At 38.2% G+C, this 13,630-nt stretch overlaps 1 protein-coding gene across 1 annotated transcript in view; it reads right to left on the bottom strand.

Moving 5' to 3' along the window:
• LOC138353186 (uncharacterized) overlaps positions 1-12,982 on the bottom strand; it is a 61,635-nt gene extending 48,653 nt beyond the window's left edge. Inside the window, exon 1 of the mRNA XM_069306059.1 lies at positions 12,908-12,982. Coding sequence (XP_069162160.1) covers positions 12,908-12,982 — 75 coding nt within the window. The remainder of the gene's footprint in view (positions 1-12,907) is intronic.
• Between the last annotated feature and the right edge of the window lie 648 nt (positions 12,983-13,630).

The raw sequence follows: 13,630 nt of genomic DNA on the forward strand, positions 1-13,630 counted from the left end.
CTTGTTTGATGACTAAGCAGAAAAGGAGAGGAGCAAGGGGGTCACCCTGTTGGACGCCTTCTCGCATATATATATATATATATATATATATATATATATATATATATATATATATATATATATATATATATATATATATATATATATATATATATATATGTATATATATATATATATATATATATATATATATATATATATATATATATATATATATATATAATCATCTAAACGCTCCATTTTCATTAAATTCTTCTATTTTAAGCAGTTATGTTTCACGTGTAAAGTGTTGGGGAAACACAGCAGCCAAGTGTTTCAATATCCAGTGGTGAAGGTGACGACTAACGGACGCCAGCGTATTCAAACTGTAAGTCCGTCACAGGTTCCCGCGCACCACCCGCCAACTTTATACAATCAATAGCTTTAAAGAGCACGGAGCGTAAATCTTATTTGCTTGCCATTTCAATGTAACTGCGCCAATTTCGTCTTGTTTAGTGAACACTTGCACATCGCAAGCAACTTTCCACATTAGATGGAAGTCAATACAGACCAATTACAAATTACTATTGGATATTAATTAGAAATGTACCATTCAACTTCCCTTGGAATAGGAAGTTTTATATTGTCATATATAACATGTATATTATTTCGTCATTATATTGGTGAAATGTGGCTGATTCCACATTATTTCTGCCGATTCATCATCAACATTGTCATAAAATGCACTTGACTAACCAAACTTACTATGGTTCTTGCCACAAACAATTCCGTTATCATGTATTCTATCCAACATTTCACAAAAACTTCCATACCAATTTCCTGCCTAAACATTTAACAAGAGATCTTTAAGTAACATTCTCAGTCACCTGTTTCATACTACGCAAATGGTTTTTAGTAACTAATTACACTGCACAATCGGTTCTCGGCTAACTTAGCTAAACGAACTACGTGGTTCAGTTCCTGGACAGATTACCTGTCTCTGTAACCCTTTCCTCCACCGCCCACGGCATGGGGTGCATAACAAAGAAAGAAATTTAAATAGGCTTTATATCCAACGTTCGTTAAGAGCTCTTGGCCTGCCACAGAAGTTACCGTTAAAGCGACGTACTGGGAAGCTTACCTTCTTGAAACACACACCAACCTTCCTCTTGACCAGTGCCCCTGCCCGCCCCCGCCGCCGCCCACAGCAGGAGCAGGGGCAGCAGCAGCAGGGTAGAGGAGCTGCTCTCCTTCCCAGTCTTCTCCACCACACCAACACCATCACTCGGTGGCGTCACGTCTTCATGTTCACACTCACTCTTCAACTCTTAATATATAACCCCAGAGAGCATCTAAGGTGTTATAGACTAAGTAATGGGACAAAAAATAGTGAAAGTGGAAGATATAATGATTAATGAAGCAAGGGAGAAGCAGAGACAAAGAGGAAAGGAAGGATAATATCAATGATTGAGTGAAGACTCTCACCATCGCTGGAGTGAATGACGAGAGCACTCTTCAATAAACTTGAGCCAGGCTAGTGACGTAACCGCCCCAATAGACGACACCTGCTAGTACACTTACTTCCTTCCCATGCCAAAGTTCAACTCTAAATTATACATAAACCACAAGATAAGAGTTCGATCGCTCAACTACCAACAAAATATATGAGCAATATTATTCCTCAGTCATCTGCAAGGGCATTTGAATTCGACCAGTATATCACAGCAATACACATCGGCCATGTTACTAGGGACTTTACACATTCAGCCCATACAAGCTTCAGGTGACGGCTGTAGCATTATTGCCGAGTGACCGCCGCCATTGTCCACTGTCGTCAGGCTAAGAAACGCCAGACTTAATCTCACGCCGGGACTAATTATATCCACCCCCCCCCCCCCCCCTCCTTCAACGAACACATTGCCTTACGGTTCACATTACACGAACCACTTTCAATAATCTAGTTGGACATTTCATAATTTAACATTTTACAAACACATTGTGCATTTTTCAATTTTCACCAGAGGTGTTTTTTCATTCGCGAGACTCCAACGGAGCCAACATTGGCCGGGCATTTCAGTTTCTGGCTACCATTTCACAACACTCAAAATTTTAAATATTAACATATTAAATGAGGTGGAACAATTTTCAGACATGATAGGCTTTTTCTGTATTTCTATACCGTGAAACAGGTGAAACATAAAAACATGTTTGTCAGTTTGTGTTGATCAATTTGCGCCTTGCTACACTGCTACTTGGTCTAATACGCTCCAGCAATACAAGTTAGTTACACAAACACGCCATTACTGAAGCCATTTATCTCCAAACTGAGAGCCACTGCCTGCCTTGTGTAATAATGTTCCCTTAAGATAACACGTGAGAACACTCCGTATGGCGTCTTTTCACGTCACATTGCATGACTAGAGAAAACTGCCCCACACGATGAAACCGGGAAACAAAAACGCCCAGGACGTTAAATGTCTGATAGAAAAGAACATTTTCTAGATCTGATATTCACAAACAATGAGGACATAATCATATACATGACAATCTCAGACACCACATACTCAGATCCACAAGCTCACTGAAGGGCAAAATAACATCAATACTCGTAATAGGTCTACAAAATATTATCAAGCGAGAGAGGGGTTATTCAATAAATTGAATTATAATAATAAAAGGATAGAAGGGGCAAAGTTAAACAGGGACCTTACAGCTATTCAATGGGAAACTTCTAACCATTCAATGGGAAACTGTTCTAAGTAATAAAAATCCCACACAAGGAATAGAACAACTGACTTTCGAAGCATATAAAGTCTGTCTAAAACATCTTCCTTTCCAGAAAGCCAGAAAGAATCCCCAACCGTAGAAAGAGTACGCCGACGGCACTACAAAAGGAGGAACAAAAATAACAGAAATGCTTAAGCAGAATCGACTATCCATACAAAGAATGAATAATTTAAACAAGGTAGATTGAAGAAATCAAGCAGAGACTGAAGCAATCATATCAGTTTGAAGAAATGCACTTATAACATAGCCATACAAATGATAAAGATAAACCCAAAATATTTCTTCACATATGCGAAATCAAAAGCAAAAACCACTGTCAGCATTGGACCTATTCTTACAAGTGAGGGTTCGTACACTGAGGATGACAAAGAAATTTGTGAAATCCTAAAAAAACAGTATGAGGACATGTTTAGCACCGCAATAAACAGCATGGAAGAGGAAGATCCAGACAGCTACTTTATGCATGATATCCAAACCCCTGTAAATATAACTGATATCAACACGAGTGTGGCAGATTTTGAAAGAGATTCATAACATGCCCATGCACTTAGCCATGTTGAGGTATTAATGAAATATACTCAATCTTATGTTGATCCCTGCCACCTGAACATTTGGCAGGAAGTCTAGACTCATGGTATTCAATATTTATAAATAAATGCAAAGTGCCATTAGCACAGGCACTCGGTATAGTGTGGAGGAAGAGCTTGGACACAGGGAAGATACTAGGTGCGCTTAAATCACCAAACATAGCTCCTCTACACAAGGGAGGGAGCAAAGCATTGGCTTAGAATTATAGACCAGTTGCACTAACCTCAAATATAATTAAGGTATTTGAGAGTGATAAGGAGTCAGGTCACCAATTTCATGGAGACCCATGACCTCCACAACCCAGGCCAACATGGATTTAGAGCGGGAAGATCATGCCCCTCACAGTTACTTGACCACTACGACAAAATCACTGAGGCATTAGAAAAGAATCAGAAAGTAGATGTGGTATACACGACTTAGCAAAGGCATTTGATAAATGTGACCATGGAGTGACAACACACAAACTGAGGTCAATGGGAATAATAGGTAAAGTAGGACTGTGGATACTCAATTTTCTATCAAACAAAACACAAAGAGTAACAGTCAACTAAATAAAATTCATTTCAAGCACAGATAAAAGTTCTGTACCTCAAGGTACAGTCCTTGCACCACTGTTTTTCCTTATTCTCATATCAGATATAGACAAAAATACAAGTCACAACTTCGTATCATCCTTTGCAGATGACACAAAAATCAGCATGAAAATTGTCCTCTGCTGAAGACACTGGAAACTAGAAGCAGATATTAATATGGTTTTCGACTGGGCAGCAGAAAATAACATGATGCTTAACAGTGATAATTTCCAGGTACTCAGGTATGGCAAAAATGAGGACCTTAAACCAAATGCAGTGGTACAAAACGCAATCAAATCTGCCCATAGTAGGAAAGCTGCATGTAAATGATCTGGGAATAATGATGTCCGACGACCTAACGCTTAGGGAGCATAACCAAGGAAATATTGCGCCAGACAGATAAATGATAGGATGGTTTATGAAAACCTAGAAATCCAGGGATTCCCTCACAATGGTTGTACACCACTTGTGCTGTGCAAATCACTTGTGCTGTCCCATCTTGAGTATTGCTTGATACTCACTTACCCATTCAGAGCAGGAGAGATTGCTGAAATGGAGGCAATACAGAGAACATCCACAGCATAGACACAATAAAGCACCTAAATTATTGGGATCATCTCAAAGCTCTCCAAAATGTACTCACTAGAAAGATGATGAGAGAGGCATCAAATAATATACAGTATACATGTAAAATACTGGAGGGCCAGGTCGCAAATCTACACAGTAAAATAACATACTGGAGTGATTGATAGGGAAGAAAATGCAAATAGAACAAGTGAAGACCAGTAATTGGAGACTTGCATATTCATAATTTTACTTATTGTAAAGTGAGCACACTAAAATCCCACATTCCATCCTATTATGAAAATTGCAAATTCAATTTCAAATAAAAATACAATTACATTCATAAAATCGCATTTGCGAACAATACCCAGTTTATTTTGTAGAAAATTAAAACTGACCGAATACATGACAGTCATCAATTTAACACATTACCATGCGCATATTCATGGACTGGTCGGACAAACATGGTAAGTAGGGTCGTAAATGAACTCTTATTCAGATTTCAATGTTATGTTGGCCAACATAGCACAGGCCGTCGATATCTAATGTGGGCTTTGGGAGTGTTATAAACCCTCAAGTCTTTCTTTCTACATGATTCTTTGAGGGTTTCCATCTCTCATTTGGTATCTTGTGTCCGGCCTCCTCTTCCAACAGTACAACCAACTTTTGATAGAGTACATTGATGTGTACTAAAGTAAATGCTGTTAACTAATGCACCTGCCCCCAAACGACTTGGCACAAAATCCCACACTGCATTGGCTGCATCTGTGAAGACCTCGGGAAGGATGAGGAAGCTTTTACAGGGTGGCAGCACAAAATGATACTGGAATCTTGTGCCAAAGAAGATTTGCAAACGTCTGTCACGATTAATGCAGGCAATCTTCAACACAGTGACGAGCAAAGCACAGGGAACCTGGTGACAGTAAACTGAACCTTTCCCAGGAGATAAACTATACACCAAATTTTAACCTGTGGAGGTGTTCCATTAGATCCCTGCAAGAAATAAGAAACCACACCTGGAGCAGCAATACGGTACAAAGTACAGTGCAAAGGCACTACTATGACCAAGAGGCCTGGTCGACGACTGGGCCGCAGAGTCGCTAAGCCCTGAAATCACCTCAAAGTAACCTCAAAGTAACCTCTGAGAGAAAGTCACCAAAAGTGTTTCTGTATTGATGTATCGATATTACATCCCCTACCGCCGTCTTTGTATTCACTACTGAAAATATCCCATGCTCTCCTAGCATTCCCAATAAAACATGGCTGGTACAGTACCTTTTAATTTTATAAATTTTATAAATCTTAATAAAATATATCAGTGTCTCCCTGTTTATGCTATAGATGCTCTTAGAGAAAAATTTTATTAGAACATCTTTGAGGAAAATTTGATAAAATTGTTTTTACAATGTTACTTTCTAAAAATTAAGATTAAAAGAAAAAATTGCAGACGACTCTCTTTTTGTATTCGAATGTGAAATGTAAATAACACAACCTTGAAAATAATGTACATACTAATTGTTATCAATCATATACAGTAGTACAGTACTTTGCATGTTTTTTCAGCATATTGACTTCATAGTGAATTACTGAAATAATACTGTATTTCAGTGAGGCATCACTTACTGTACTATTCTTTAATGTTAAGTAAATATTACTTGAAAATGCAGTTTTGTTTTTACTGTACTTCAACTGTACTCTACTAAAATGTTTACAACATAGTTACTATAAAGCAATAGAAATATACTTGTTTTCTGCAGGAAGCCACTACATACTACTGTACTACCAACACATGCATGACAGACAGTCTGGGTTGAGTACTGTTAAAATACAAAAATATTCATGTTTATATATTTTATATTTAAAATTCATGTTTATATACTGTATGTCTGTAAATGTTAAAAAATACAATACTGTACTGAATTGTATGAAAAGGTTCCTCAAAATAGACAGCCCCAATCCCAGAAGTTGGCTCAAAATGAACTGACACTCCTGGTCATGGTTCTCTCAAAACAAAAGAACTATAACTCAGTCCTTGTATGAAAATACTGTATTTCATGCTTCAGTATGTTTTTGGACTGTATTCAACAGGTTCCTGTCTCTTATTTGGTTTTATTCTATGCACTGGTAGAAGTCTTTTTAGGCGCCACTGTCCAAAGTCTGGCAAATTTCCAGAGATGAGGACTTCATCCTATTACTGACCTTCACTTCCATGATGGTCAAATGTTTACCCAACACCACTGCAATCTAAACAGATGGACCTCACTTCCAAAACTATAGTACCATAATAACATCTATTACCCTATGCTGTCTAGATACTGTTACGGTATTCTCCTGCTTAGCAGTAGATCCTATCTATCCCTTTACCGCGTACTTATCTGCATGCTCCAACATCAAGATTTAATATCAACGACAACAACAATATGTACCCAAAATGTATGGAAGTCTAGACACACCTCCTCCACCCTCCAGTACCCGTGACACCTGCTTTCTCGGTGGTGAACCAGACGCTACCAGCTAACGATCGTTTACCTGCCGGCTGATTGTTAAACTCCAGAATTTGTGCCAACTATGACGTCATGCCCCATATAAAAATGCCTGTCAGCATCCAGCTCAACAGATTACCCTTCAAATGCTCTCAGCTGTAACACCTACTCCTCCCCACCCTCCCCCAGTGACGGTAGATGCACACACAGTATTTTGTATAAAGTATTAACCTGCACCACTATAATTTAATGGAAATTTCACATGTATATATTTCTCTTTGGATTGTGTGTAAGCCAAGTGGATAAGGGGTTTTACTTTCATTAATTGTTACTTGTCATTTCGTGTAAAATTAAAGTCATTTTTAGTTACTGTATATTAAATGTTTGAAGTTTTTATTCTCTCTGGTTTTTACCCAAAGCTCTCACACCGTAGAGGTATCAAGTAGTTTTTTTTTTATTAATGTGCGATGGCCACAACACTTGCCCGAATAGCCACTGCTCTATTCCAGATTCTCGTCACAATACCACTAAACAACTTCAAGCAAAGATAAGACTACCTTGCCAACTATCAGTCAATATTCATAGCTGAATCAATATTCATATGCCCTGTATCAAGCCATCTTCTTCTTGAGGTTATCTTGAGATGATTTCGGGGCTTAATGTCCCCATCCTCAACCAGACCTTTTTGTTACACACCCCCAGGAAGCAGCCCGTAGCAGCTGTCTAACTACCAAGTACCTATTTTACTGTCAGGTGAACAGGCGCATCAGGATGAAAGAAACTCTGCCCAATTGTTTTCACCTCCACCAGGAATCGAACCTGGAACCACAAAACTACGAATCCGAAGCGCTGTCCACTCAGCTGTCAGGCCCCCTATAATAATAGGGACCATAATAAGAGTAGCCACACCATCAGTCGAGAAACACAATTTGCAGTGACTTCTAATATAAAATCCAAGCCATTACATATCAACAAGCAAAGAGGGTTGAATTATTTGGTAAATTAAATTTTAACAATAAGAGGATCGACTGGGGAAAAAATTAATATACACCTTACATACATCCAATGGGAAACAGTCTTATGTGACAAAACTCCCACACAGGAAACAGCCCAACTGACAGCTGAAGCATACAAGACCTGCTTGAAGCATGTGCCTGCGAGGAGGGTCAGAAAGAGGACCACTCTAAAAAGAGAATGCAGACAACTATACAAAAGAAGGAAAAAAATCACGGATATACTTAAGTAGACACGACTTGCGCATCAAAGAAAAAGAAATCTAAACAGGGAGTTTGAAGAAATACAGCAGACACTGAAGCGATCATACCAGGCTGAGGAATTGAAACAGAAAGTAATACAGAAGATAAAAAAAAATCCAATATATTTTTTCACACATGCAAAATCAAAATAAAACACCTCCACTAGTATTGGACCTATACCTTATAACTGAAAGTTCATACACAGAGGATGACAAAGAAATTATTGAAATCCTAAATGGCCAGTATGAGGCTATGTTTAGCACCCTCAATAAACAACATTGATACTTTAACACAACGGGTACAACAAGGTTAGTAGGGCATTAAGAGCTAGACCTCACTTCTCAGTAGTCACCGATAGGTAAGCACATGAAAGTTGATGATCCAGACAGCTTCTTTATGAATGACATCCAAACCCTAGATAACATAACTAATGTTAATACGAACGCAGAAGACTTTGAAAGAGAAATTGACAACATGCCCGTGCACTCAGCCCTGGATCCCAGCTTGTGGAATTCAATATTCATAAAGAAATACAAAGTGCCTGTAGCACGAGCACTCACAGTAATATGGAGAAAGAGCCTAGATACAGGACTGATACCAGCAGCACTTAAATCAGCATATATAGCTCCACTATACAGTGAAGGTTAGTAAAGCTTTGGCAAAAAACTGTAGACCAGTTGCATAAACATCACACTTAAGAAAGTTTTTGAAAGAGTGATTAGGAATCAAATTTCCAGTTTTATGGAAAACAATGAAAGTTGACCTGAAGTTCACAACCCAGGTCAACACGGATTTAGAGTAAGAAGATTCTGTCTTTCACGGTTAGTTGACCACTATGGCAAAATCACAGAAGCATTAGAATAAATACAAAATGCAGATGTTGTATACACAGACTTTGCAGAGACATTCAAAAAGTGTGACTTTGGAGTAAAAGCCTATAAAATGAGATCAGTAGGAATAACGGGTATAGTGAGGTGTTGGATTTTGTCAAACAGAATGCAATGCAGAATGCAACTTTGTCAAACAGAATGCAGAGAGTGATAGTCAATCAAATAAGATCAAGCCCAAGTGCAGTGAAAAGCCGTGTACCCCAGGGCACAGTCCTTGCACCACTGCTGTCTCATTATCTAATAAATGAAAAAAACACTAGTCACAGCTTTGTGTTATCATTTACAAAAGATACAAGAATCAGGATGAAAATTTCCTTTGTACTACAAGCCAATATTAATAAAGTCTTCAATTGGGCAATGGAAAATAGCATGATGTTCCAGGTACTGTACTTAGATATTGTGAAAATGAGGAGTTCAAATGAAATACAAGGTACAGGACACAATTAAACATAATCATAGAAGGAAAGCAACATGTAAAAGATCTGGGAATTATGATGGATTATAAGAACATTCAAATCCAGAGATCCCACAGCAATACTAATACAGTACTATAAAATTTAAATCACTGGTACTCTCCCATCTCAAGTACTGCTCATTCCTCACTAACCCTTTAGGAGCAGGAGAGATTGTTGAAATAGAGGGAATACTGTACAGAGAACATATACGGCATGCATGGACATGATAAAATGCCTAAATTATTGGGGCAATCTTCAAGCACTCAAAATGTACTCTGGAAAGGAGATGAGAGGGGAATCAAATAATAAATAATTTGTACATGGAAAGATACTGGAATACCAGGTTCCAAATCTGCACAATAGAAAAACAACATACTGGAGCAAAAGATAAAGAAGGAAATGCAGAACAGAACTAGTGAGGAGCAGAGGTGCTGTAGGCAGAAACGGGGAGTATTGTCTGAATATCAGAGGTCCACAACTGTTTAATATCGTCCCAGCAAGCATTAGAAATGTTGCCAGAACAAAGGTGGATGACTTCAAGAAGCATTTGGATAAGTTTCTGCAAGTGCCAGACCAACCAACTGGGTTGGTGGATATGTGGGCCAGATGCCACTCGAAGCAACAGCCTATTGAACCAAGCTATCACAAATCAAGCATGGCCCCAGGCTGAGCTCGGGGAAGGAAAGAATTCCCAGAATCCTCTCCAGGTATACTCCAGGTGAACTGCTCCCAAACATACAAAAAACTAGTTTACCCTTGCCTACAGCTGCTCTACTAACACCACTCGGAAGGATACGACATTCATACAATGGGTGGCAGTACACTGGTATGCATAATCCACAATGAAATTGTTGATGAATTAGCAAAAGGAATGCTAATTGTAACAATCACACACCAATTTATTCATCATCTGCACAAAGAGGGGGCATTAAATTCCATTGCCATCCAAAATTTAACAAAATGTAAAATATTGTGTTCTATTAATTAACATACTATGGAACTATTAAAAAAAATTAGGAATCTTGGAAATACACCAGGCACAAATACAAAGAAATAGAGATAATACTATACATAATCTGACCAGATTGTAATTGGTATACACCAACAGCACATGGTTATAAATACTGCAACCCGTTCTCGCACTTTCGTATAGTCAATATTGACTTATTAAATACATGCATACGTGACATACTAAACATACTAGTTTACCTTGAAAAGCTTCATAGAAAACACCAACCTTACCTAACCTTCTTAGTATGTTAAGATAAGCATCTTATTGCTTCGTGATTACAATTATTACTTAACCTATACCTATAATAGGTCAAGTAATAATTGTAATTACGAAGCAATAAGATGCTTATCTATTAAGATACCTATTTACTGCTAGGTGAACAGAGGCATCAGGGTGAAAGAAACTCTGCCCATTTGTTTCCGCCTCCGCCAGGGATCGAACCCAGATCCTTAGGACTATGAACCCCGAGCGTTGTCCACTCAGCCGTCAGGCCTTTATTACAGTCATCACAGAAGGAATACACCTGGATTAATCCCTTATAACTTTAAGAATAAAAAACTGAAAGTTTATTGGCCCATAAGAGGCAGTTCTTATTTGTATACAAAAGGGCATAATGCACTGGAAAACACTTAGCAAAGCAAATAAAACAATACATATTTTATTCTCTCATGGGAATGCCTAGTGCTGCACTAAGTAATTATCAAAAGAAGGTACCAAACAGGGAATATTATCTAGCTAGTGATGCACTACGTGAGAAGCAACTTACATCATATGTTACTTTTATTGTGCTTAAATTTGGCCTACTTATCACAAACGATTCATTTTATTTTTAAATAAACTTTGACACAATAGGCATGAACATATAGCACCAGCATATTTCGTAGCCACAGGCTACCAGCATTTATTACTGAATTTCATTAGTCACTTTCACTCGAGAACATGAGCATGAACTCGAGCAGGCTGATAGTAGCATTCTAACAGTCACTGGTTTCTTTACAACAAAATTTACAGCCAACCCGAAATATTTCCAACTTGTAGCACACTATTGCACAACACTACTTCAGTCAAATAATAGCAGGTATGTGTGTGCATGGTTGTACTCATATAGTTGTGTGGGGTTCAGCTCTGGCTCTTTGGTTCTGCCTCTCAATCATCAATCTACTGGTGCACAGGTCCCCGAGCTTATTGGGCTCCTCCATATCTACATTTGAAATGTGTATGGAGTCAGGCTCCACCACTTCATTTCCTAATTCATTCTATTTATTTACTACTCTGACACTGAAAAACTTGTTTCTAATGTCTCTGTGGCTCATTTGGGTACCACCTGTTGCCTTGTGTGAGTACCTCCTATGTTGTATGTGTACATAGCAAGAAGTCTTTATAACAGCCAAATCACTCAAACTCCTCACCAAATGCTTTTCTTAATGGAATTACAATCAGTAAACATAACCGTAATGGAAACAAACACCCAAACAATAATTGCCACACTTGTATAACAACCATGTGTATGTATTCGGTGATAAACCATTAATGCTTATCCTACACACATAATTGTGTATCAGTGTACTATAGGTTGATGTAACATTATTATTTTATTACAATATGGCACACAAACGGAATCTAGAAACAACTTTATCAACATTTTCAACTTTTTTTTTTATTGCACAGGTTGTGATACACATCAAATATTCTGCTGAGTGTAGCCAAACATGAAGTGTTTTCAGCCTGTCTCACAACAGAGAATCTATTGGCAAATCAGAACTTAAAACAACTTCACCATGATCAGATGAAAATGTTGCAACAATAATCCATAGAAACAGCCTTATAACAGTACAATTTCTCAAGTTGTAAGATCATAACAGCAACAAATATTAACAATAAGACTGTGTCTGGAAATGTATTATGTTCAAGGTGTCTAGTCTGTTGAAAGAGAATTACCTCATTTAATTAAATCCAAACTTATATTTTTTTAATTAACCAGAATAAAAAAAACGACAAAACAAAAGATTTTAATATCTCAACATAAAAGGTCATTAAAATAACACACGACATCAATGATTTCCGAGAAATATGACATCCGCTTCTCAACTTTCTAAAAGGCAGCAGCCACAGCATTGTTGTCTAACCAAACTACGGTACAATTTGTAACCAGCTGTAACTCCCAGGGAGAGGTGAGTGTGCTGGTGAGAGCGGCAGGGAGAGTAAGAGTGACTGGCTGGTGAGGAAGACGAGAGTGAGAGGAAGAGAGAGAGAGGGAGAGAATAACCCCAGACCAAGCTGCTGTTGACACATAAACATGTGTCCTACTCCTCTGTACTTACCACCATCCCTTCTTTCACGATGCGACGAGATCTGATAATCGTCCCGGCAACTCTGTTCTTCATCTTGATCACCATGTGAACGGTATACGCGGGAACTCACTTAGGAATCAACAAATCACTCCACATATTTACCACACTATGACCGCCATACTTGTTGTGCTCTGACGTCACACACACATTGCCAGCAGTTTCAAATATAATATGAAATTTACCTTTATTACCGGGCTTCCTAAATCAACAAAAAGATATGTCAAAATTAATTTAAAACCCCCAACCTTAACAGGTGATCAATTGAATGCATTCCTTTACTAGGCGAACATTAAAACACAAAATAACACGTTTCGATTAGCAACTTGATGACGTCGTCGACATCCGAAGGCTGGTTGGCCTGGGAATTGATTCGCTTTAAGTCGCGATATATTGAAGCAATTCTTTGCCAACAGATGTTTATGATATTCTAATATATATTACAACTTTCTAAATACAACTCTAAATAAATTATACTCAAGCAAGAAGTAACTTTTTAAACTTATTAATAAGTGGTCGAGCCTACTTCAAAAAAAAAGGAAGCCGAATTATTTTAATTCATTGTGTCGGGGAGCAAGCGACGGTCTCGCTTTATGCAGGTCGGCGTTCAATCCCCGACCGTCCAGGTGGTTGGGCACTATTCCTTCCCCCGTCTCACCCCAAATCCTGATTGATTGATTGAGTAATGAAGATTAA

This window comes from Procambarus clarkii, chromosome 56 (genome assembly GCF_040958095.1).
Source record: "Procambarus clarkii isolate CNS0578487 chromosome 56, FALCON_Pclarkii_2.0, whole genome shotgun sequence".
Taxonomy (NCBI): Eukaryota; Metazoa; Arthropoda; class Malacostraca; order Decapoda; family Cambaridae; genus Procambarus; species Procambarus clarkii.